General features: G+C 45.3%; 1 protein-coding gene across 1 annotated transcript in view; it reads right to left on the reverse strand.

Annotated features, from left to right (window-relative positions):
• HDGFL2 (HDGF like 2) overlaps positions 1 to 23,894 on the reverse strand; it is a 269,345-nt gene that overhangs the window by 30,780 nt on the left and 214,671 nt on the right. The window contains exons 14-15 of the mRNA XM_063915248.1: positions 14,196 to 14,370; positions 11,654 to 11,771 (exon numbers count right to left, since the gene is read on the reverse strand). Of these exons, the coding sequence (XP_063771318.1) occupies positions 11,654 to 11,771; positions 14,196 to 14,370 (293 nt within the window). The remainder of the gene's footprint in view (positions 1 to 11,653; positions 11,772 to 14,195; positions 14,371 to 23,894) is intronic.

Raw genomic sequence — 23,894 nt, forward strand, 5'->3', positions numbered from 1 at the left:
AAAAAACCTAAATATACTTTCTTTCTAGGAGCTCAGGAGAGCCCCTAGTGTGCATCCAGCTCAGCCGGGCACAAGATTCTAACTGAGGTCTGGAGGAGGGTCATAGTGGGAGGAGCCAGTGCACACCAGGTAGTCCTAAAGCTTTCTTTAGTTGTGCCCAGTCTCCTGCGGAGCCGCTATTCCCCATGGTCCTTACGGAGTCCCAGCATCCACTTAGGACGTCAGCGAAATACATTTTATCTTTCTTTTCACAGAGTGGAGGAAATAAGAGCACTTTAGTGGCTCTCCATTGCCACCAGTCCCACTAACTAGAATGTTATATAGGTGATGGTGCTGATTGGGCAGAAGAGCAGTAGGATCATTCAACGAGAAAAGTGAGATCACTTGTTGGGAACAACCATGTTGATAAAAAGAGAGAGACCGTGGCTACATCATGCAAGATCAATATTACTGATGGATGGAATGCACAGCCACATTTAGGAAACATTAGGAATAAATCTATATGCAATTAAATTTACTAGTTTCTGGTCAACTTCTATATACATATACAGTAAATTTCATACTATATATGTATAGCTTGTAAGATGCTCATGATTTTATCTCAGGAAAGCAGTCACATACAATCATCCACCCCTCCTCACTATTTATAAAAACAAAACAAAAAAAATACAGCAAAATAAAAAAATAAAAACAAAACTACCTCACACACCACAGCTTACACAAATACTGTTCCTGTTAAGGTGCATACACACTAGACGACGTCGCACTAAGTGTGTACGGTTGGCCATACACACTTAGCGATATGACGACCATATCACTCAGTGACGTCACACTGCGGCCGGGCTGTGCAGGCAGCTCTTGGACAAATCTTTACAGAAAGAGATATTTTTGTATTAAATCTTTACAGAAAGAGATATTTTTGTATTAAATCTTTACAGAAACAAAATATTGATGCATTGCCAATAGTACTAGACAAGAATGATACACTGGCTTTAGATATATTAGAAAGTTTATATGTGGAAAATGAGAGTGAGGAGAATAAGTTGAAGTTATATGATATTTCAAGTTCTTCTAATATAAAAAAGATTTTCAAAAAACCTTCAGATTTTTACCCTCTTCAACATAGAGGACCATTTGTAGAAAGTTTTTACACTACCACTTTAAACGACTTCAAGGACTTGTGCACAAAAACTGAGAGGATGGGATTTAGGGACAATCTGACCAAAGCTGAAAGAAAAGCCTTAAAAGATTTAACTAAAGATAAAAATATTATTATCAAGCAGGCCGATAAAGGCGGTGGCTTAGTTATACAAAATACTACAGATTATCTGGCTGAAGCCAATCGTCAACTCAATAACTCTCTTTTTTATAGCAGGTTGCCACACAATCCCACCTTCTCTTTCAAAGATAAGTTAAATTCATTACTGGATTTGGCCTTAAATCAAGGCACAATATCAGATGAAGTATATACATTTTTGAAAATTGATTATCCTATCATCCCAGTATACTATCATATGCCTAAAGTGCACAAGAGTTTGAGGTCTCCACCAGGGAGGCCCATTATATCGGGTATTGGTTCATTAACTGCTAATCTTTCTGCATATGTAGATGCACATTTACAGAGCTATGTGACAGCTCTCCCTTCATATTTAAGATTCCACACATTTTCTTATAGAATCCATTACTTGGAAAGATTCCTATATCTTTCTTACTTGCGACGTTGAGTCGCTTTACAGTAATATTCCACACGAATTTGGTTTAATGGCAATCAATCATTTTCTTAAAGAAGACAATGAAATGGATTCTGATTTGAGAGACTTTCTACTTCTCTCAATCAGATTCATTCTTGAACATAATTATTTCACTTTTAATTCACAATATTTTCTTCAGGTATGTGGGACGGCCATGGGGACCAGGTTTGCCCCCAGTTACGCGAACCTCTATATGGGCCTCTTTGAAGAGAGGCACATTTGGGGTGGCGCATTTGGGGGGAACCTGGTCCTTTATGGCCGTTACATCGACGATATCTTTATTATTTGGGATGGGGATAGTCACTTGATACCAGAATTTATGAGAACACTTAATTATAACACGTTTGGTTTGAAATTCACACATTCTTTTAGCACTAGTCAGATTAATTTTCTTGATATCTCACTTACTGTTAAAAATGGTCAAATAAATTCCACTACATACACTAAATAGGTTGATTGTCATAATTATTTACGTTATGATAGTAGTCATTTTCGCCCTTGGAAAGATAACATCCCCAAAGGGCAGTTCCTCCGACTTAGGAGGAACTGTTCCACTGAAACTGCTTTTTTGTCACAAAGTAAAACTCTATATACATTCTTTGTAAAACAAGGTTATCCGCCTCCCCTTTTGGATAAAGCTTTGAAAGAAGCCTCTGCTATTTCAAGAAATTCCATTATATATAAGAATAAGAAAAAGACCTCTCTCTAAAAAATAAGAATTTACTTACCGATAATTCTATTTCTCGGAGTCCGTAGTGGATGCTGGGGTTCCTGAAAGGACCATGGGGAATAGCGGCTCCGCAGGAGACAGGGCACAAAAGTAAAGCTTTCCGATCAGGTGGTGTGCACTGGCTCCTCCCCCTATGACCCTCCTCCAAGCCAGTTAGGTACTGTGCCCGGACGAGCGTACACAATAAGGGAGGAATTTTGAATCCCGGGTAAGACTCATACCAGCCACACCAATCACACCGTACAACTTGTGATCAAAACCAGTTAACAGTATGATAACAGAGGAGCCTCTGAAAGATGGCTTCTTAACAATAACCCGAATTAGTTAACAATAACTATGTACCATTATTGCAGATAATCCGCACTTGGGATGGGCGCCCAGCATCCACTACGGACTCCGAGAAATAGAATTATCGGTAAGTAAATTCTTATTTTCTCTATCGTCCTAGTGGATGCTGGGGTTCCTGAAAGGACCATGGGGATTATACCAAAGCTCCCAAACGGGCGGGAGAGTGCGGATGACTCTGCAGCACCGAATGAGAGAACTCCAGGTCCTCCTTAGCCAGAGTATCAAATTTGTAAAATTTTACAAACGTGTTCTCCCCTGACCACGTAGCTGCTCGGCAAAGTTGTAATGCCGAGACCCCTCGGGCAGCCGCCCAAGATGAGCCCACCTTCCTTGTGGAGTGGGCCTTTACAGATTTAGGCTGTGGCAGGCCTGCCACAGAATGTGCAAGTTGGATTGTGCTACAGATCCAACGAGCAATCGTCTGCTTAGACGCAGGAGCACCCATCTTGTTGGGTGCATACAATATAAACAACGAGTCAGATTTTCTGACTCCAGCTGTCCTTGCAATATATATTTTTAATGCTCTGACAACGTCCAGTAACTTGGAGTCCTCCAAGTCACTTGTAGCCGCAGGCACTACAATAGGCTGGTTCAGATGAAATGCTGACACCACCTTAGGGAGAAAATGCGGACGAGTCCGCAGTTCTGCCCTGTCCGAATGGAAAATCAGATATGGGCTTTTGTAAGATAAAGCTGCCAGTTCTGACACTCTCCTGGCCGAAGCCAGGGCTAGTAACATGGTCACTTTCCATGTGAGATATATTAAATCCACCTTTTTTAGTGGTTCAAACCAATGAGATTTTAGAAATTCCAAAACCACATTGAGATCCCACGGTGCCACTGGAGGCACCACAGGAGGCTGTATATGCAGCACTCCCTTAACAAAAGTCTGGACTTCAGGAACTGAAGCCAATTCTTTTTGAAAGAAAATCGACAGGGCCGAAATTTGAACCTTAATACAGGGGTTCTCAAACTCGGTCCTCAGGACCCCACACAGTGCATGTTTTGCAGGTAACCCAGCAAGTGCACAGGTGTATTAATTACTCACTGACCCATTTTAAAAGGTCCACAGGTGGAGCTAAGTATTTCACTTGCGATTCTGTGAGGAGACCTGCAAAACATGCACCGTGTGGGGTCCTGAGGACCGAGTTTGAGAACCTGTGCCTTAATAGATCCCAATTTGAGACCCATAGACAATCCTGATTGCAGGAAATGTAGGAATCGACCCAGTTGAAATTCCTCCGTCGGAGCACTCCGATCCTCGCACCACGCAACATATCTTCGCCAAATGCGGTGATAGTGTTGCACGGTTACTTCCTTCCTTGCTTTAATCAAAGTAGGAATGACTTCTTCCGGCATGCCTTTTTCCTTTAGGATCCGGCGTTCAACCGCCATGCCGTCAAACGCAGCCGCGGTAAGTCTTGAAACAGACAGGGACCCTGCTGAAGCAAGTCCCTCCTTAGAGGTAGAGGCCACGGATCTTCCGTGATCATCTCTTGAAGTTCCGGGTACCAAGTCCTTCTTGGCCAATCCGGAACCACTAGTATCGTTCTTACGCCTCTTTGCCGTATAATTCTCAATACTTTTGGTATGAGAGGCAGAGGAGGAAACACATACACCGACTGGTACACCCAAGGCGTTACCAGCGCGTCCACAGCTATTGCCTGCGGATCTCTTGACCTGGCGCAATACCTGTCCAGTTTTTTGTTGAGGCGAGACGCCATCATGTCCACCATTGGTCTTTCCCAACGGGTTACCAGCATGTGGAAGACTTCCGGATGAAGTCCCCACTCTCCCGGGTGAAGGTCGTGTCTGCTGAGGAAGTCTGCTTCCCAGTTGTCCACTCCCGGGATGAACACTGCTGACAGTGCTATCACATGATTCTCTGCCCAGCGAAGAATCCTTGCAGCTTCTGCCATTGCACTCCTGCTTCTTGTGCCGCCCTGTCTGTTCACATGGGCGACTGCCGTGATGTTGTCCGACTGGATCAACACCGGTTTTCCTTGAAGCAGAGGTTCTGCCTGGCTTAGAGCATTGTAGATTGCTCTTAGTTCCAGAATGTTTATGTGAAGAGACGTTTCCAGGCTCGTCCACACTCCCTGGAAGTTTCTTCCTTGTGTGACTGCTCCCCAGCCTCTCAGGCTGGCGTCCGTGGTCACCAGGATCCAATCCTGTATGCCGAATCTGCGGCCCTCCAATAGATGAGCACTCTGCAACCACCACAGAAGAGATACCCTTGTCCTTGGAGACAGGGTTATCGGCTGGTGCATCTGAAGATGCGACCCTGACCATTTGTCTAACAGATCCCTCTGGAAAATTCGTGCATGGAATCTGCCGAATGGAATTGCTTCGTAAGAAGCCACCATTTTTCCCAGGACTCTTGTGCATTGATGTACAGACACCTTTCCTGGTTTTAGGAGGTTCCTGACAAGCTCGGACAACTCCTTGGCTTTTTCCTCCGGGAGAAAAACCTTTTTCTGAACCGTGTCCAGAATCATCCCTAGGAACAGCAGACGAGTTGTCGGCATTAACTGGGATTTTGGAATATTCAGAATCCAGCCGTGTTGTTTTAGCACTTCTTGAGACAGTGCTAATCCCCTCTCTAGCTGTTCTCTGGACCTTGCCCTTATTAGGAGATCGTCCAAGTATGGGATAATTAATACGCCTTTTCTTCGAAGAAGAATCATCATCTCGGCCATTACCTTTGTAAAGACCCGAGGTGCCGTGGACAATCCGAACGGCAGCGTCTGAAACTGATAGTGACAGTTTTGTACAACGAACCTGAGGTACCCCTGGTGTGAGGGGTAAATTGGAACGTGGAGGTACGCATCCTTGATGTCCAAGGACACCATAAAGTCCCCTTCTTCCAGGTTCGCTATCACTGCTCTGAGTGACTCCATTTTGAACTTGAACTTCTTTATGTACAGGTTCAAGGACTTCAGATTTAGAATAGGTCTTACCGAGCCGTCCGGCTTCGGTACCACAAATAGAGTGGAATAATACCCCTTTCCCTGTTGTAGAAGAGGTACCTTGACTATCACCTGCTGAGAGTACAGCTTGTGAATGGCTTCCAAAACCGTCTCCCTTTCGGAGGGGGACGTTGGTAAAGCAGACTTCAGGAAACGGCGAGGCGGATCTGTCTCTAGTTCCAACCTGTACCCCTGAGATATTATCTGCAGGATCCAGGAATCTATCTGCGAGTGAGCCCACTGCGCGCTGAAATGCTTGAGACGACCGCCCACCGCCCCCGAGTCCGCTTGAGAAGCCCCAGCGTCATGCTGAGGCTTTTGTAGAAGCGGGGGAGGGCTTCTGTTCCTGGGAAGGAGCTGCCTGTTGGTGTCTCTTCCCCCTTCCTCTGCCTCGTGGCAGATATGAATATCCCTTTGCTCTCTTGTTTTTAAAGGAACGAAAGGACTGCGGTTGAAAAGTCGGTGTCTTTTTCTGTTGGGGAGTAGCTTGAGGTAAAAAGGTGGATTTCCCGGCTGTAGCCGTGGCCACCAAATCTGATAGACCGACTCCAAATAACTCCTCCCCTTTATACGGCAAAACTTCCATATGCCGTTTTGAGTCCGCATCGCCTGACCACTGTCGCGTCCATAAACTTCTTCTGGCCGAAATGGACATAGCACTTACCCGTGATGCCAGTGTGCAGATATCCCTCTGTGCATCACGCATATAAAGAAATGCATCCTTTATTTGCTCTAAAGACAGTAAAACATTGTCCCTATCCAGGGTATCAATATTTTCAATCAGGGACTCTGACCAAACTACTCCAGCACTGCACATCCAGGCTGACGCTATAGCTGGTCGTAGTATAACACCTGTATGTGTGTATATACTTTTTTGGATATTTTCCATCCTCCTATCTGTTGGATCTTTAAGTGCGGCCGTCTCAGGAGAGGGTAACGCCACTTGTTTAGATAAGCGTGTGAGCGCCTTATCCACCCTAGGAGGTGTTTTCCAGCGCGCCCTAACCTCTGACGGGAAAGGGTATAAAGCTAATAACTTCTTTGAAATTAGCATCTTTTTATCGGGGGCAACCCACGCTTCATCACATACATCATTTAGTTCTTCTGATTCAGGAAAAACTATAGGTAGTTTTTTCACACCCCACATAATACCCTGTTTAGTGGTACCAGTAGTATCAGCTAAATGTAACGCCTCCTTCATTGCCAAAATCATATAACGTGTGGCCCTACTGGAAAATACGGTTGATTCGTCACCGTCGCCACTGGAATCAGTGCCTGTGTCTGGGTCTGTGTCGACCGACTGAGGCAAAGGGCGTTTTACAGCCCCTGACGGTGTTTGAGGCGCCTGGACAGGCACTAACTGGTTGTCCGGCCGTCTCATGTCGACAAACGACTGCTTTAGCGTGTTGACACTATCCCGTAATTCCATAAATAAAGGCATCCATTCTGGTGTCGACCCCCTAGGAGGTGACATCCCCATATTTGGCAATTGCTCCGCCTCCACACCAATATCGTCCTCATACATGTCGACACACACGTACCGACACACAGCAGACACACAGGGAATGCTCTTAACGAAGACAGGACCCCACTAGCCCTTTGGGGAGACAGAGGGAGAGTTTGCCAGCACACACCAAAAGCGCTATATATGACAGGGATAGCCTTATAATAAGTGCTCCCTGTATAGCTGCTTTTATAATATAATTTTTGCCACTATTTTGCCCCCCCTCTCTTGTTTTACCCTGTTTCTGTAGTGCAGTGCAGGGGAGAGACCTGGGAGCCATCCTGACCAGCGGAGCTGTGTAAGGAAAATGGCGCTGTGTGCTGAGGAGATAGGCCCCGCCCCTTTTCCGGCGGGCTCGTCTCGCTCTTTAGTGTATTCTGGCAGGGGTTAAATATCTCCATATAGCCCCGGAGGCTATATGTGAGGTATTTTTTAGCCAAATAGGTTTTCATTTGCCTCCCAGGGCGCTCCCCTCCCAGCGCCCTGCACCCTCAGTGACTGCCGTGTGAAGTGTGCTGAGAGGAAAATGGCGCACAGCTGCAGTGCTGTGCGCTACCTTTAGAAGACTGAGGAGTCTTCTGCCGCCGATTCTGGACCTCTTCATGTTTCAGCATCTGCAAGGGGGCCGGCGGCGAGGCTCCGGTGACCATCCAGGCTGTACCTGTGATCGTCCCTCTGGAGCTGATGTCCAGTAGCCAAGAAGCCAATCCATCCTGCACGCAGGTGAGTTCACTTCTTCTCCCCTAAGTCCCTCGTTGCAGTGATCCTGTTGCCAGCAGGACTCACTGTAAAATAAAAAACCTAAGCTAAACTTTCTCTAAGCAGCTCTTTAGGAGAGCCACCTAGATTGCACCCTTCTCGGCCGGGCACAAAAATCTAACTGGCTTGGAGGAGGGTCATAGGGGGAGGAGCCAGTGCACACCACCTGATCGGAAAGCTTTACTTTTGTGCCCTGTCTCCTGCGGAGCCGCTATTCCCCATGGTCCTTTCAGGAACCCCAGCATCCACTAGGACGATAGAGAAATATGGTTGAACGACCCCCTACTTTTATTACACAATTTAATTCTTCTTCAAAGGAGATTAAAAATATAATATCTAAAAATTGGTCTCTTTTACGTAATGACAAATATTTGAATTCCATACTCCCTCAACAAGGTAACGTTACTTTTAGAAAAGCAATGACAATTAAACATAGGTTAGCTCCCAGTATGTTTACTCCACACGTCACGACGAATACAGATGAATCTGTTCAGAATAAACTAAATTGGTTGCCTCCCAAACCGAGGGGCTTTTTTAAATGTGGTAGAAATAAATGCATGACATGTAAACATGTGCCTATAAACAATAAAGAGCTGGTTTCACATGTTACCAAAGAGACTTCTGAAATATCTGAATTTCTAAACTGTCAGTCACAATATGTAATTTATGTAGTCCAATGCAGATGTGGACTACAGTATGTAGGTAGGACGATTAGAACGGTCAATACCCACTTTCTTGAACATAGAAGAAATATTTTAAAAGGTATATTGTCACATAGTCTTTCTCAACATATATCTAGATGTACACAGGGAATAATTGAGGATGTGACTGTCATGGCTATTGAGAAAATTAACTCTACTAAAAGAGGAGGAGACCGTTACAATCTCCTCTGTAAACGTGAAGCATTTTGGATATTTAAACTTAATACATTATGTCCTGAAGGTTTAAATGATACAATAGAATTAAATAATGTGCAAATAATGTGTGAATATCTCAAATATGTCATATTATTTTGGTTACCTTAAGATATGAAAGTTTGAAGATCAGGAAGATATATGAGAAATGCCATTTGTTGGTGTGTGTAGTGTGCCACTGTTTCACCCAATCGCCTCCAATATATTTTATCTTGAGGTCGTTGGGTGAGATACTGACACACTGCACATATTCACTCTTGAATACTGAATATTAACAAAAAATGTGTGATACGTCCCTGTTTGTCTGTTTAGCTGCCCCGTAGATCTTATATCTCCGTGATGACTGGATAAGCAAACCACGTGACTTTACACGTGTTTGCGTTCCACTGATGCCGAACTGATACTTCCGCTTCCGCCGGCGTGCGTGTCACCAGTGGCGGCGGACGGCAGCGCGGCTGGGTATGTTAGATAAAATTATGTATTGGATGGAATGGATTTGGAGACGTGAACACGGGGTAATAGGTAGGGGTTCTCTATATACTATATACCTGTCTATTTTTTATCATGTGATGTTATACATGGGTATTCCGGGTTTTATATGTTACACTATAATTATTACTGTGGCTATAAATGGGTGAACTATGTGTGTATCATTTGAACCTTGAAAAAGGTCCAGTAAGGACCGAAACGTCGGTGTGATTATCATGTCTATGCCACATTAAACCCTGATTGGTCATGTGATTCGTCTGGTGAGTGCACTCTTTTCAAGATTTCTATACATTCATGGAGGAGAGACTTTTACCCTTGACTCAATGAACTTAGAGTGACACCCCAGCAAGTGTATGTGATATGGAGAGTGCAAACAACCTTTGATTCGTGTATATATATATATATATATATATATAGCCTCTCCCCTCAACATAAAGAAGGAAGAATTAAACATTACCAGTGGTAATATATTAACGGTTTAATGTTTGGCCTTAATTAAAATATCACTTTTTATTGGAGAGAGAGAGATATATGTATATATTTATATACGTATACATATAGTAGACCTTCTAATATATTTTTTGCTGTTTGCACAATAAATATGGTGTTCTTAGAACAGTAGATTTAACCTATTGAATATATCTATGTTCTGAATATTACAATAGATGACAACACTTGTGTGTTTTCTTTGAGCCCACTGAAAATGTTCACCTTTTTGGAATCATTAGATAATTAACCATTTATGTGTTTCTAGAAAGATATATTTGATTTTTTCAACCAAATTAAATAAAATATATGGTTGACGCTGAATATATATATTTTTTTATGATTACCTTCCTTTTTATGCATTTCAGATGTTAATGTTTTATTTCTATACTATACCTGTTTGATAGAAAATAGTAGAGACTTGTGTTTAAAACTGATTGAATATCACAGCTGACCCCGATCTTTTAATCAATACGATATAAATACTCTGCTCAGCCACTATGGGCTTATTCACTTCCTTCTGAAGAAAGGGTCAGTGCTAGAGGCCGAGAAACGCGTTAAGGTACTCATTAAGGATTTAATCTTGCTGCTTATTCACCTATTACTCTCCAGTCGGGTGCATTATTCATTACCGCAATTCACGGACAGAATCAACAAGCGGTTAAAGGATCTGTACACAGAGTGCATTGAGCCGCTGCATACCCGGCTCAGTACAGCCTTCAATACCGAAAGCCTTCTCTTCACCAGATATCATCTAACAAGAGAAGTCGGCTCCCGTCTGATCAGTACGTATGAGCAGTCCAGTGTTAACGGTCATGACCTAATCAATGAGACGCTGGCTACTCGGACAAACCGAGCCGTCTCCAATTCATACAGCGGGACTTGTACATGCTAAAAGAAATTAGAGACTTATACCCATTATAACAGCAATGCTTCTATAAGAAGTACTTATTATCATTCTCTCACTTATAACAATTTACAGTCCGTGGACGCACGGCCGCAATACTGGTTCTCAAAAGTGATAATCTATAACAATTTTATCAATTCAGGTGTTTTTTTGCAGCTGCAAAGTCTTGTTTATTTTATTAAATAAATGTATTTTTTATATCAATCATGAGCTATATGGCATTTGGAACATTGTTTTAATAAATTTAACTATTATTCTCTCATAGCGCTCCCTCCTTTGCTCCTTTTTTTTTTATATATTCAGACCTATTGGGGTAGCCCGCCCCAAATTGGTGAGCAGCTATTACAGTTTAATTGGGTTTTCCAGTAATCAAGGAGCGCCGATTCAACATCTTTTTTTAGTTTGAATTTTTAGCTCTTGGACACGGTCCAAATAGAGCATGCATGCACCACTGTCACCGAGGGTCGTTAACAACCCGCGGTGCTGCACATCGGTCATCACCGGCATACACCCTTGGCAAGAAAGTGAACAACATCTCTCAGGAAGGGTGAAAATGAGCGACGTCTTTCCTCTCATCAGCAAGTGTGTATGCACCTTTAGACCTTCACTACTACCAAGTCCAGCACCCCCAAAATAAATGTTCAATAACACTGCTGTATGTACACTTTGGGGGAAATGCAATTCTTATTCATGCCGGCAAGTGAGTATGCACCTCTAGACCTTCGCTACTACCAAGTCCAGCACCCCCAAAATAATTGTTCAATAACACTACTGTATGTACAACATAAATACTAACTGGTTGTGTTCATTCTCTGGACTCTGGATAGTGGTGGGATTCTGTTCCTCCTCTTCTGTCTTCATGTCTCCTCCATTTTCATTCTTTTGTGACACAGAATCTCCATTCAATGGGGAGGCTGAATACAGAAAGAAAAGCAAATAAGCAAAGAACAGTTTCACAGATGTGTACAGTTGCCTGATGTCATACAGAGATCTATTGTAGAAAACAGAGTGACTAGTGCTATATGGATTAACAATAAAAAAAAAAGGAAGGACAAGATTGCGCTAATTATGCAGCTGGTGTGACCTTTGCCTTATTCTCTTACAATGACTGTTCAATGTAAACAGGTAGTGCAAGAGAATAAAAAAAACAGAGAAACGCGTTTCGTCCTGTCACAGCTCGGGACTTCCTCAAGACGAAGAAGTCTTGAGGAAGTCCCGAGCTGTGACGGGACGAAACGCATTGATGTCATCCCCTTGCTCAGTATTGCACACTGACAGATTGCCGACTGCTGAATCCGCACTTAGCGGCTAACCTTGGACCAGCCTTTGGAGCTCCCACACCGGTACGCCAGGTCAGCAGACATCTGGAGCGTCCGTACCCGCCCGCCAGGACAGTGATATCTGCACCGTGATAGTGCCGGCGGCGGACGCTGTGAAGACACCTCCGTGAAGTCTTGTGCTGCAAGATTGAACACTCCCGCAGGTCGGGTAATTATAAATAGCAGCATTCCTCTGCACTGGGACGCCAGTAGCACAGAGGACCGGAGTTACATTTTTCATCAAAGGCTTTAGCAACTGTTGCAATTTGTTTATTTACTCAAATAGACCAAACGGGTCTGTGTGGTATTACACAAGCTACATTGTCTCCATTTAACTACAAAGTGGCAATGAACTTTGAATGCTTTTATCAGTGTGCCTGAGCTCAATTTTTGGTTTATTAGTTAATGTCTATGTGTTAATAAATTTTTATTTAAATGTATTAAGCAAGTTCCATGTGTGCTGAATTGGGTACAAGCAGAAACCTGTATATATATTTTTGAAAACCTAAATTTAAACATTTATACATCAAGCACAATACACTTTTTATATATTCTTATTCAGTAAAGATTGCTATAATTGATTATGTACCAAAAGCAAGAAACAAATCTACTAAACTGTGAAAAGGACTCCGATGCAGATATGTGGTTTCACAATCCACACAGAAATTGATTTTCTACAACAATAGTACCACTAGAGATTTATCTATCTGATCTAGGACAATGATTGCCTCTCCATATGCCATCCACACACCCCAGATGCCCCACTTTGACATAGTATTCCTCCAGATTATCTTTTTTTATGCCCCTTGCCACCACTTCAGGGTAAAAAAACACTACTAAAACACTGGATATTTTAGGTTAAGATATTTGTTACCTTTTGGCTAAGATCAAGTGTAGTACCTGCTCGAGGGAAACACTTGGTGGAGTACCTGTTCTTACACTAGGAGCGTGAGAGGTTCCTAGTGTGGAATGGAGCAACACCTTGTGGAGTACCATGCCGGGGTGTGGCAATGCCTCTGGTCGAGAGTGGAGAAAAACTGGGCTTAGTATCTGCTACCTTCCTAGGGGTTGAAATAGGACCCCTTACGTGGAGCGGGAACGGCCTGGTCTAGTATCTACTCTCGTACTGGGGGTTGACCCTGGCACAGAGTGGGTATGAAGCTTGGTCTGGCTGAGAGGTCAGGAGCAGCCTGAAGCTCGAGGTGTTTTGTGCCCCTGGAACTGGAAGGGACAGGGGTGCCGGATATGCACTGGAAATTCGGACAACCAATACACAAAGGCACTTTAGCACAGAATACTTCAACCCTTCCTGTCTGCATCCACTTTCCTTTGCCCTGGCCTTTTGGCTAGGGTAGGGATCATTTTTTATAACCCCCTGGCCTTCTGGCTGGGGCTTATTTATTTATTCACGCACGTGTTCTGCACTTTTGCACTACAAAGCACTTATTTATGTTTTTGTATGTCACGTCACAGTTTTTTGTTCAGGGTTTAGGCGAGACCCTTATGGGCCACCCTCTCCCCTAGTTGCTGAGGCCCTCTCCTTTTGGGGAGGGCCAGAGGCTGGATCGATCCCCAGGGGGAAGCTTCGGCCAACCTTGGGGATACGCGAGGGTCCCTCTGCGCTTCAGCAAGGGGGGACCCACAGTCCCTTTTTCCCCTCAGTAGGCCTTTTGGCTCTGAGGGGTAGGGGAGTAATGGGGCCCTTCTCCTTTTGGAGAGGGTCCAAGAACCTACACCCCTAGCACATTTGGCACAGACACTAGGTGATGAAGCCACGCACTTCGGGCTTCAAGTAAAAATAAATACACTACTACGAACACTGGATATTTTAGGTTAAGATATTTGTTACTAAAAGAAAAAATAAACTTCTCGCATGCAGCAAAAACAATACTTACATACCACAGAACTGTAAGGGCTGTTAAACAGACATCTGCCTCACCCGGATTTTCATGAATTTCTTTAGATCAGCACAATTATAAATTGAAGAGGTATGAAACCAACAAATGATCACCATGTTACCTCCATCTTGCTCCTTGCTTGGCTGATCAACAAGCGGACTCTTTCCTGTGCTGTTTTCGCTTTCATTCACTTTCTGCTGATTCTCCATTTTGGGGCCAAGAATTCGAGTTTTAATTCGACTGTAAACCTCAGCAGCTTTGTCCATGACAGTCTGATTAGCTTTATATCGACGGATCTAACGTACAGATATGTGCAAAACACAAAGAGGAAAGCAAAAAGTTACAGAAACACAATGGTTTACAAGACACTTACTATAATTATATCTATATATATATCTATATATAAGTACACATACACACGTTATGGTAAGAACTTACCGTTGATAACGGTATTTCTCCTAAGTCCACAGGTTCCACAGGATAACAATGGGATATGATGGAGCAACAGCAGATTGGCACCAAACGATCACAAGTTTTCAGTCCTCCCAGGATGCAACGGGGCCATCCATATATCCCCGCCCACTGGCTCATGCAAATCAGTTGTATTCCAAAGCATCTAGGCAGGAGCATCATGTAGAGCCCTAATCAGGCGAGAAGAACGCACATGCACACCCTTCCGTACAAGAAGGAAGAGGTTAGTGAGTAGCAAGATCCTCAAATCAGGTGCGTCAGGGTGGGATCCCTGTGGAACCTGTGGACTTAGGAGAAAATAAGAATTTACTTACCGATAATTCTATTTCTCGGAGTCCGTAGTGGATGCTGGGGTTCCTGAAAGGACCATGGGGAAATAGCGGCTCCGCAGGAGACAGGGCACAAAAGTAAAGCTTTCCGATCAGGTGGTGTGCACTGGCTCCTCCCCCTATGACCCTCCTCCAAGCCAGTTAGGTACTGTGCCCGGACGAGCGTACACAATAAGGGTGGAATTTTGAATCCCGGGTAAGACTCATACCAGCCACACCAATCACACCGTACAACTTGTGATCAAAACCAGTTAACAGTATGATAACAGAGGAGCCTCTGAAAGATGGCTTCTTAACAATAACCCGAATTAGTTAACAATAACTATGTACAATTATTGCAGATAATCCGCACTTGGGATGGGCGCCCAGCATCCACTACGGACTCCGAGAAATAGAATTATCGGTAAGTAAATTCTTATTTTCTCTATCGTCCTAGTGGATGCTGGGGTTCCTGAAAGGACCATGGGGATTATACCAAAGCTCCCAAACGGGCGGGAGAGTGCGGATGACTCTGCAGCACCGAATGAGAGAACTCCAGGTCCTCCTTAGCCAGAGTATCAAATTTGTAAAATTTTACAAACGTGTTCTCCCCTGACCACGTAGCTGCTCGGCAAAGTTGTAATGCCGAGACCCCTCGGGCAGCCGCCCAAGATGAGCCCACCTTCCTTGTGGAGTGGGCCTTTACAGATTTAGGCTGTGGCAGGCCTGCCACAGAATGTGCAAGTTGGATTGTGCTACAGATCCAACGAGCAATCGTCTGCTTAGACGCAGGAGCACCCATCTTGTTGGGTGCATACAATATAAACAACGAGTCAGATTTTCTGACTCCAGCTGTCCTTGCAATATATATTTTTAATGCTCTGACAACGTCCAGTAACTTGGAGTCCTCCAAGTCACTTGTAGCCGCAGGCACTACAATAGGCTGGTTCAGATGAAATGCTGACACCACCTTAGGGAGAAAATGCGGACGAGTCCGCAGTTCTGCCCTGTCCGAATGGAAAATCAGATATGGGCTTTTGTAAGATAAAGCTGCCAGTTCTGACACTCTCCTGGCCGAAGCCAGGGCTAGTAACATGGTCACTTTCCATGTGAGATATTTTAAATCCACCTTTTTTAGTGGTTCAAACCAATGAGATTTTAGAAATTCCAAAACCACATTGAGATCCCACGGTGCCACTGGAGGCACCACAGGAGGCTGTATATGCAGCACTCCCTTAACAAAAGTCTGGACTTCAGGAACTGAAGCCAATTCTTTTTGAAAGAAAATCGACAGGGCCGAAATTTGAACCTTAATAGATCCCAATTTGAGACCCATAGACAATCCTGATTGCAGGAAATGTAGGAATCGACCCAGTTGAAATTCCTCCGTCGGAGCACTCCGATCCTCGCACCACGCAACATATCTTCGCCAAATGCGGTGATAGTGTTGCACGGTTACTTCCTTCCTTGCTTTAATCAAAGTAGGAATGACTTCTTCCGGCATGCCTTTTTCCTTTAGGATCCGGCGTTCAACCGCCATGCCGTCAAACGCAGCCGCGGTAAGTCTTGAAACAGACAGGGACCCTGCTGAAGCAAGTCCCTCCTTAGAGGTAGAGGCCACGGATCTTCCGTGATCATCTCTTGAAGTTCCGGGTACCAAGTCCTTCTTGGCCAATCCGGAACCACTAGTATCGTTCTTACGCCTCTTTGCCGTATAATTCTCAATACTTTTGGTATGAGAGGCAGAGGAGGAAACACATACACCGACTGGTACACCCAAGGCGTTACCAGCGCGTCCACAGCTATTGCCTGCGGATCTCTTGACCTGGCGCAATACCTGTCCAGTTTTTTGTTGAGGCGAGACGCCATCATGTCCACCATTGGTCTTTCCCAACGGGTTACCAGCATGTGGAAGACTTCCGGATGAAGTCCCCACTCTCCCGGGTGAAGGTCGTGTCTGCTGAGGAAGTCTGCTTCCCAGTTGTCCACTCCCGGGATGAACACTGCTGACAGTGCTATCACATGATTCTCTGCCCAGCGAAGAATCCTTGCAGCTTCTGCCATTGCACTCCTTCTTCTTGTGCCGCCCTGTCTGTTCACATGGGCGACTGCCGTGATGTTGTCCGACTGGATCAACACCGGTTTTCCTTGAAGCAGAGGTTCTGCCTGGCTTAGAGCATTGTAGATTGCTCTTAGTTCCAGAATGTTTATGTGAAGAGACGTTTCCAGGCTCGTCCACACTCCCTGGAAGTTTCTTCCTTGTGTGACTGCTCCCCAGCCTCTCAGGCTGGCGTCCGTGGTCACCAGGATCCAATCCTGTATGCCGAATCTGCGGCCCTCCAATAGATGAGCACTCTGCAACCACCACAGAAGAGATACCCTTGTCCTTGGAGACAGGGTTATCCGCTGGTGCATCTGAAGATGCGACCCTGACCATTTGTCTAACAGATCCCTCTGGAAAATTTGTGCATGGAATCTGCCGAATGGAATTGCTTCGTAAGAAGCCACCATTTTTCCCAGGACTCTTGTGCATTGATGTACAGACACCTTTCCTGGTTTTAGGAGGTTCCTGACAAGCTCGGACAACTCCTTGGCTTTTTCCTCCGGGAGAAAAACCTTTTTCTGAACCGTGTCCAGAATCATCCCTAGGAACAGCAGACGAGTTGTCGGCATTAACTGGGATTTTGGAATATTCAGAATCCAGCCGTGTTGTTTTAGCACTTCTTGAGACAGTGCTAATCCCCTCTCTAGCTGTTCTCTGGACCTTGCCCTTATTAGGAGATCGTCCAAGTATGGGATAATTAATACGCCTTTTCTTCGAAGAAGAATCATCATCTCGGCCATTACCTTTGTAAAGACCCGAGGTGCCGTGGACAATCCGAACGGCAGCGTCTGAAACTGATAGTGACAGTTTTGTACAACGAACCTGAGGTACCCCTGGTGTGAGGGGTAAATTGGAACGTGGAGGTACGCATCCTTGATGTCCAAGGACACCATAAAGTCCCCTTCTTCCAGGTTCGCTATCACTGCTCTGAGTGACTCCATTTTGAACTTGAACTTCTTTATGTACAGGTTCAAGGACTTCAGATTTAGAATAGGTCTTACCGAGCCGTCCGGCTTCGGTACCACAAATAGAGTGGAATAATACCCCTTTCCCTGTTGTAGAAGAGGTACCTTGACTATCACCTGCTGAGAGTACAGCTTGTGAATGGCTTCCAAAACCGTCTCCCTTTCGGAGGGGGACGTTGGTAAAGCAGACTTCAGGAAACGGCGAGGCGGATCTGTCTCTAGTTCCAACCTGTACCCCTGAGATATTATCTGCAGGATCCAGGGATCTACCTGCGAGTGAGCCCACTGCGCGCTGAAATGCTTGAGACGACCGCCCACCGCCCCCGAGTCCGCTTGAGAAGCCCCAGCGTCATGCTGAGGCTTTTGTAGAAGCGGGGGAGGGCTTCTGTTCCTGGGAAGGAGCTGCCTGTTGGTGTCTCTTCCCCCTTCCTCTGCCTCGTGGCAGATATGAATATCCCTTTGCTCTCTTGTTTTTAAAGGAACGAAAGGACTGCGGTTGAAAAGTCGGTGTCTTTTTCTGTTGGGGAGTAGCTTGAGGTAAAAAGGTGGATTTCCCGGCTGTAGCCGTGGCCACCAAATCTGATAGACCGACTCCAAATAACTCCTCCCCTTTATACGGCAAAACTTCCATATGCCGTTTTGAGTCCGCATCGCCTGACCACTGTCGCGTCCATAAACTTCTTCTGGCCGAAATGGACATAGCACTTACCCGTGATGCCAGTGTGCAGATATCCCTCTGTGCATCACGCATATAAAGAAATGCATCCTTTATTTGCTCTAAAGACAGTAAAACATTGTCCCTATCCAGGGTATCAATATTTTCAATCAGGGACTCTGACCAAACTACTCCAGCACTGCACATCCAGGCTGACGCTATAGCTGGTCGTAGTATAACACCTGTATGTGTGTATATACTTTTTTGGATATTTTCCATCCTCCTATCTGTTGGATCTTTAAGTGCGGCCGTCTCAGGAGAGGGTAACGCCACTTGTTTAGATAAGCGTGTGAGCGCCTTATCCACCCTAGGAGGTGTTTTCCAGCGCGCCCTAACCTCTGACGGGAAAGGGTATAAAGCTAATAACTTCTTTGAAATTAGCATCTTTTTATCGGGGGCAACCCACGCTTCATCACATACATCATTTAGTTCTTCTGATTCAGGAAAAACTATAGGTAGTTTTTTCACACCCCACATAATACCCTGTTTAGTGGTACCAGTAGTATCAGCTAAATGTAACGCCTCCTTCATTGCCAAAATCATATAACGTGTGGCCCTACTGGAAAATACGGTTGATTCGTCACCGTCGCCACTGGAATCAGTGCCTGTGTCTGGGTCTGTGTCGACCGACTGAGGCAAAGGGCGTTTTACAGCCCCTGACGGTGTTTGAGGCGCCTGGACAGGCACTAACTGATTGTCCGGCCGTCTTATGTCGACAAACGACTGCTTTAGCGTGTTGACACTATCCCGTAATTCCATAAATAAAGGCATCCATTCTGGTGTCGACCCCCTAGGAGGTGACATCCCCATATTTGGCAATTGCTCCGCCTCCACACCAATATCGTCCTCATACATGTCGACACACACGTACCGACACACAGCAGACACACAGGGAATGCTCTTAACGAAGACAGGACCCCACTAGCCCTTTGGGGAGACAGAGGGAGAGTTTGCCAGCACACACCAAAAGCGCTATATATGACAGGGATAGCCTTATAATAAGTGCTCCCTGTATAGCTGCTTTTATAATATAATTTTTGCCACTATTTTGCCCCCCCTCTCTTGTTTTACCCTGTTTCTGTAGTGCAGTGCAGGGGAGAGACCTGGGAGCCGTCCTGACCAGCGGAGCTGTGTAAGGAAAATGGCGCTGTGTGCTGAGGAGATAGGCCCCGCCCCTTTTCCGGCGGGCTCGTCTCCCGCTCTTTAGTGTATTCTGGCAGGGGTTAAATATCTCCATATAGCCCCGGAGGCTATATGTGAGGTATTTTTTAGCCAAATAGGTTTTCATTTGCCTCTCAGGGCGCTCCCCTCCCATCGCCCTGCACCCTCAGTGACTGCCGTGTGAAGTGTGCTGAGAGGAAAATGGCGCACAGCTGCAGTGCTGTGCGCTACCTTTAGAAGACTGAGGAGTCTTCTGCCGCCGATTCTGGACCTCTTCATGTTTCAGCATCTGCAAGGGGGCCGGCGGCGAGGCTCCGGTGACCATCCAGGCTGTACCTGTGATCGTCCCTCTGGAGCTGATGTCCAGTAGCCAAGAAGCCAATCCATCCTGCACGCAGGTGAGTTCACTTCTTCTCCCCTAAGTCCCTCGTTGCAGTGATCCTGTTGCCAGCAGGACTCACTGTAAAATAAAAAACCTAAGCTAAACTTTCTCTAAGCAGCTCTTTAGGAGAGCCACCTAGATTGCACCCTTCTCGGCCGGGCACAAAAATCTAACTGGCTTGGAGGAGGGTCATAGGGGGAGGAGCCAGTGCACACCACCTGATCGGAAAGCTTTACTTTTGTGCCCTGTCTCCTGCGGAGCCGCTATTCCCCCATGGTCCTTTCAGGAACCCCAGCATCCACTAGGACGATAGAGAAATACCGTTATCAACGGTAAGTTCTTACTATAACGTATATTTCTCCGGCAGGGTCCACAGGTTATCCACAGGATAACAATGGGATTTCCCAAAGCAATTTTAGTGGTGGGGACGCTCCTGATTGGACAGGACAACCTTACGCCCAAATTCAATGTCATGAGAGACAAAAGTATCCAAGCATAATGTCTAATGAATGTGTTATTAGAAGACTGTGTGTCTACCTTACATATCTGTTCTGCTGAAGCATCATGTTGTGCTGCCTATGAAGGACCTACCTTATGAGTAGAGTAAACAGAGACATTAGCCGGAACTGGGAGATCCGCTTGAGAATGTGCTTCTGAAATAGTCATTCGAAGCCCTCTAGCCAGCGTCTATTTATTAGTAGGCCATCCTCTATTGTGGATTCCGTAGAAAATGAAGAAAGAATCTGTCTTTCTGATGGCACTGGTGCGATCCACGGAGATCCTTAATGCTCGGACTACGTCCCGCGACGCATCTCCGGCAGAAAGTCTCGATACCTGAAAAAACTGGGACTACAATTTCTTCATTAAGATGGAATTTAGACACCACCTTAGGAAGATACCCAGACCTAGTTCTGAGAACTGTTTTATCTGGATAATAAAAAAAAAATCAGAAAAAAAAAAGAACATGACAGCGCTCCTAAATCTGACACTCTTCTAGCTGATGCCATAGTCAGTAGAAAGAGAACTTTAGCTGTCAACCATTTAAGATCCACTTTATTAAGTGGTTCAAACGGAGCAACTTGAAGGGCTTTGAGGACTAGACTTAAGTCCCAAGGCACCGTAGGAGGAACAAAAGGAGGTTGAATGTGCAGCATTCCCTGGAAAAAGTATGCACATCCTGTAAATTGGCAATTTTCTTTTGGAACCATACAGTCAATGCTGATACTTGAACTCTCAAGGAAGCCACCTTCAAGCCGTTATCCATTGCTGCCTGAAGGAAATCTAAGACCTTAGAAATTTGGAAAGATTTCGGGTCCACATTTCTTTCACGGCACCAATGAATATAGGCCTACCATATTCGGTGATAAATGCGAGCTGAGGAGGGGTTTCCTTGCTCTGAGCATTGTTTGAATTACCTGTAGCGAGAATCCTCTTGACTTCAGGACAGAGGTTTCAAGAGCCACGCAGTCAACGATAGTCGATCCAGATGCCCGTGATAACAAGGACCCTGCATTAGTAGATCTGGAAGTTGAGTAAGCAGAAGTGGAGCATCCATCGACATTCTCTGCAGATCTGTGTGCCAATGCCTTCTGGGCCAAGCCGGAGCTATTAAAATCACAGCACCCTTTGCTTCTTTTATTTTACTCACCACCCTGGTAGCAGGATGATCGGAGGAAATAGATACGCCAGATGAAAATCTCATTTCACTGACAAGGCGTCCACAAATTTCGCTTCGGGATCCTTTGTTCATGCCCCGTATGCGGGCACTTTGTTGTTCAGACGGGACGCCATGAGATCTCTCTGGCAAACCCCACTTGTCTACCAGAGTCTGAAAGACTTCCAGCTGTAGAGCCCATTCGCTTGCTTGAATGGCGTGTCGACTGAGAAAGTCCGCTTCCCAGTTTAGGACTCCCGGAACGAATACTGCGTACAATGCTGGAAGATGGAGTTCTGCCCACTTTAGTATGCGACTTACCTCCTTCATTGCTGTTTGGCTGCGCGTTGCTCCCTGATGGTTGAGGTACGCTACTGCCGTTAAATTGTCCGAGCGGATCTGGACTGGTCTTCCTTGAAGAGTGTCCTTTGCCTGAATCATTGCCATGTATATGGCCCGAAGTTCTAACCGATTTATTGGCAGTCAACTTTCTTCTGTGGTCCATTGTCCCTGGAACCATAATCTTCCGGACACTGCTTCCCACCCTGAAGACTGGCATCTGTTGTCAGGATCCCCCATCTGATATCCAAAAAGGTTCTCCCTTTGTCTAGATCAGGCATGTCCAGACTGCGGCCCTCCAGCTGTTGAGAAACTACACATCCCAGCATGCCCTGACACAGCTTTAGCATTCTCTGACAACAAAACTGTGTCAGGGCATGCTGGGATATGTAGTTTCACAACAGCTGGAGGGCCGCAGTTTGGACATGCCTGGTCTAGATGGAATATCTGTAGCCACCAGGCTGATGACTTTCTTACCTTGTGTGAAAGTTCCATAGTCTGTTTCTTTATTGTCGAGGTCTTGAGTGGAATTATTCATACTCCACCATGTCGATTGTTGACACCATCAAACCCATCAGTTGCATAGCTGCGTGGATTGATATTGTTTGATTGTGTAACAACTCCTGAGTACTTGACTGTACCTTGGATAGCTTGTTCCGAGGTAATCAATTTTCTGCAGACTTGAATTCAGTACTGCCCCACAGAGAGTCATCGGTTGTGACGGAACCAGAGATGACTTTACCCAATATATGAACCACCCATGCCTCTGCAGACAAGTCATTGTCTGTTGGAGATGGCACAGGAGCTTTTCCTGTGATTGTGCCAGATAAAAAAAGGTGGTCGAGGTATGGCAATTTTCTTATTCCCTTCTTGCAGAGATAAGCTGCCATAATCATCATAATTTTGGTACATACTCTGGGGGCTGTGGCTAACCCAAAGGGTAAGGTCTGGAACTGAAAATGTTGCTGGAGAATGGTGAACCTTGAGATAACACTGATGGAACAGTGCTATAGGAACCTGTAGGTAAGCATCCTGACTATACAGGGATACCATGTAATCTCCTGGCTCCATGCAAAAACTATGGAGCGCAATGTCTCCATGTGAACCGTTTTACCCAAACTTATCTGTTTAGGATTTTGAGAATGGGGTAAAAGGATCCTTCTGAACCCAAACCCGGTTGGCGTAAAAAAAACCCTGTCCCTATTGTGCAGAGGTTACTGGAATGATTATTCCTGACAAAAGCAATTTCTGAACTGCTTTTGCACACCCCTGTCCTTCGCCTCTACTCGAGACGGACTGGAACAGAGGAACCTTCGAGGAGGATGCTTCTAGAAGGGAAAGCATAAGCTAGAGATACCGCTTCTTGCACCCAGGCATCTGTTTGTAGACTGCTACCAGATCTGTGCAAACTGAAGAAGTTGGCCCCCGATCCTTTTGGGATCCCCCAGGAGGCCCGCACCATCATGCGGATGGCTTATCCTCTGGTTTGGAAGCTGGCCTTCTGGTTGCCTTTGCTTCATTGCCTTACCAAACTTATAGTATTTGGGCTGTTATGTTCCTTTATGACCGACAAGGCCTAAAATCAGACCCCTAGGTTTGGGGTTATATGTGGAAGGAAACGTGACCTTCTTGGCATCTGTTTCTGACTCCAGAATATCTGTTAACTCCTTCTCAAACAGAAACTTCCAGCCAAAGGCAAAGTTTCCAGAACCTTCTTTGAT

The sequence above is a fragment of the Pseudophryne corroboree genome, chromosome 1 (assembly GCF_028390025.1).
Source record: "Pseudophryne corroboree isolate aPseCor3 chromosome 1, aPseCor3.hap2, whole genome shotgun sequence".
In the NCBI taxonomy this organism is placed as follows: Eukaryota; Metazoa; Chordata; class Amphibia; order Anura; family Myobatrachidae; genus Pseudophryne; species Pseudophryne corroboree.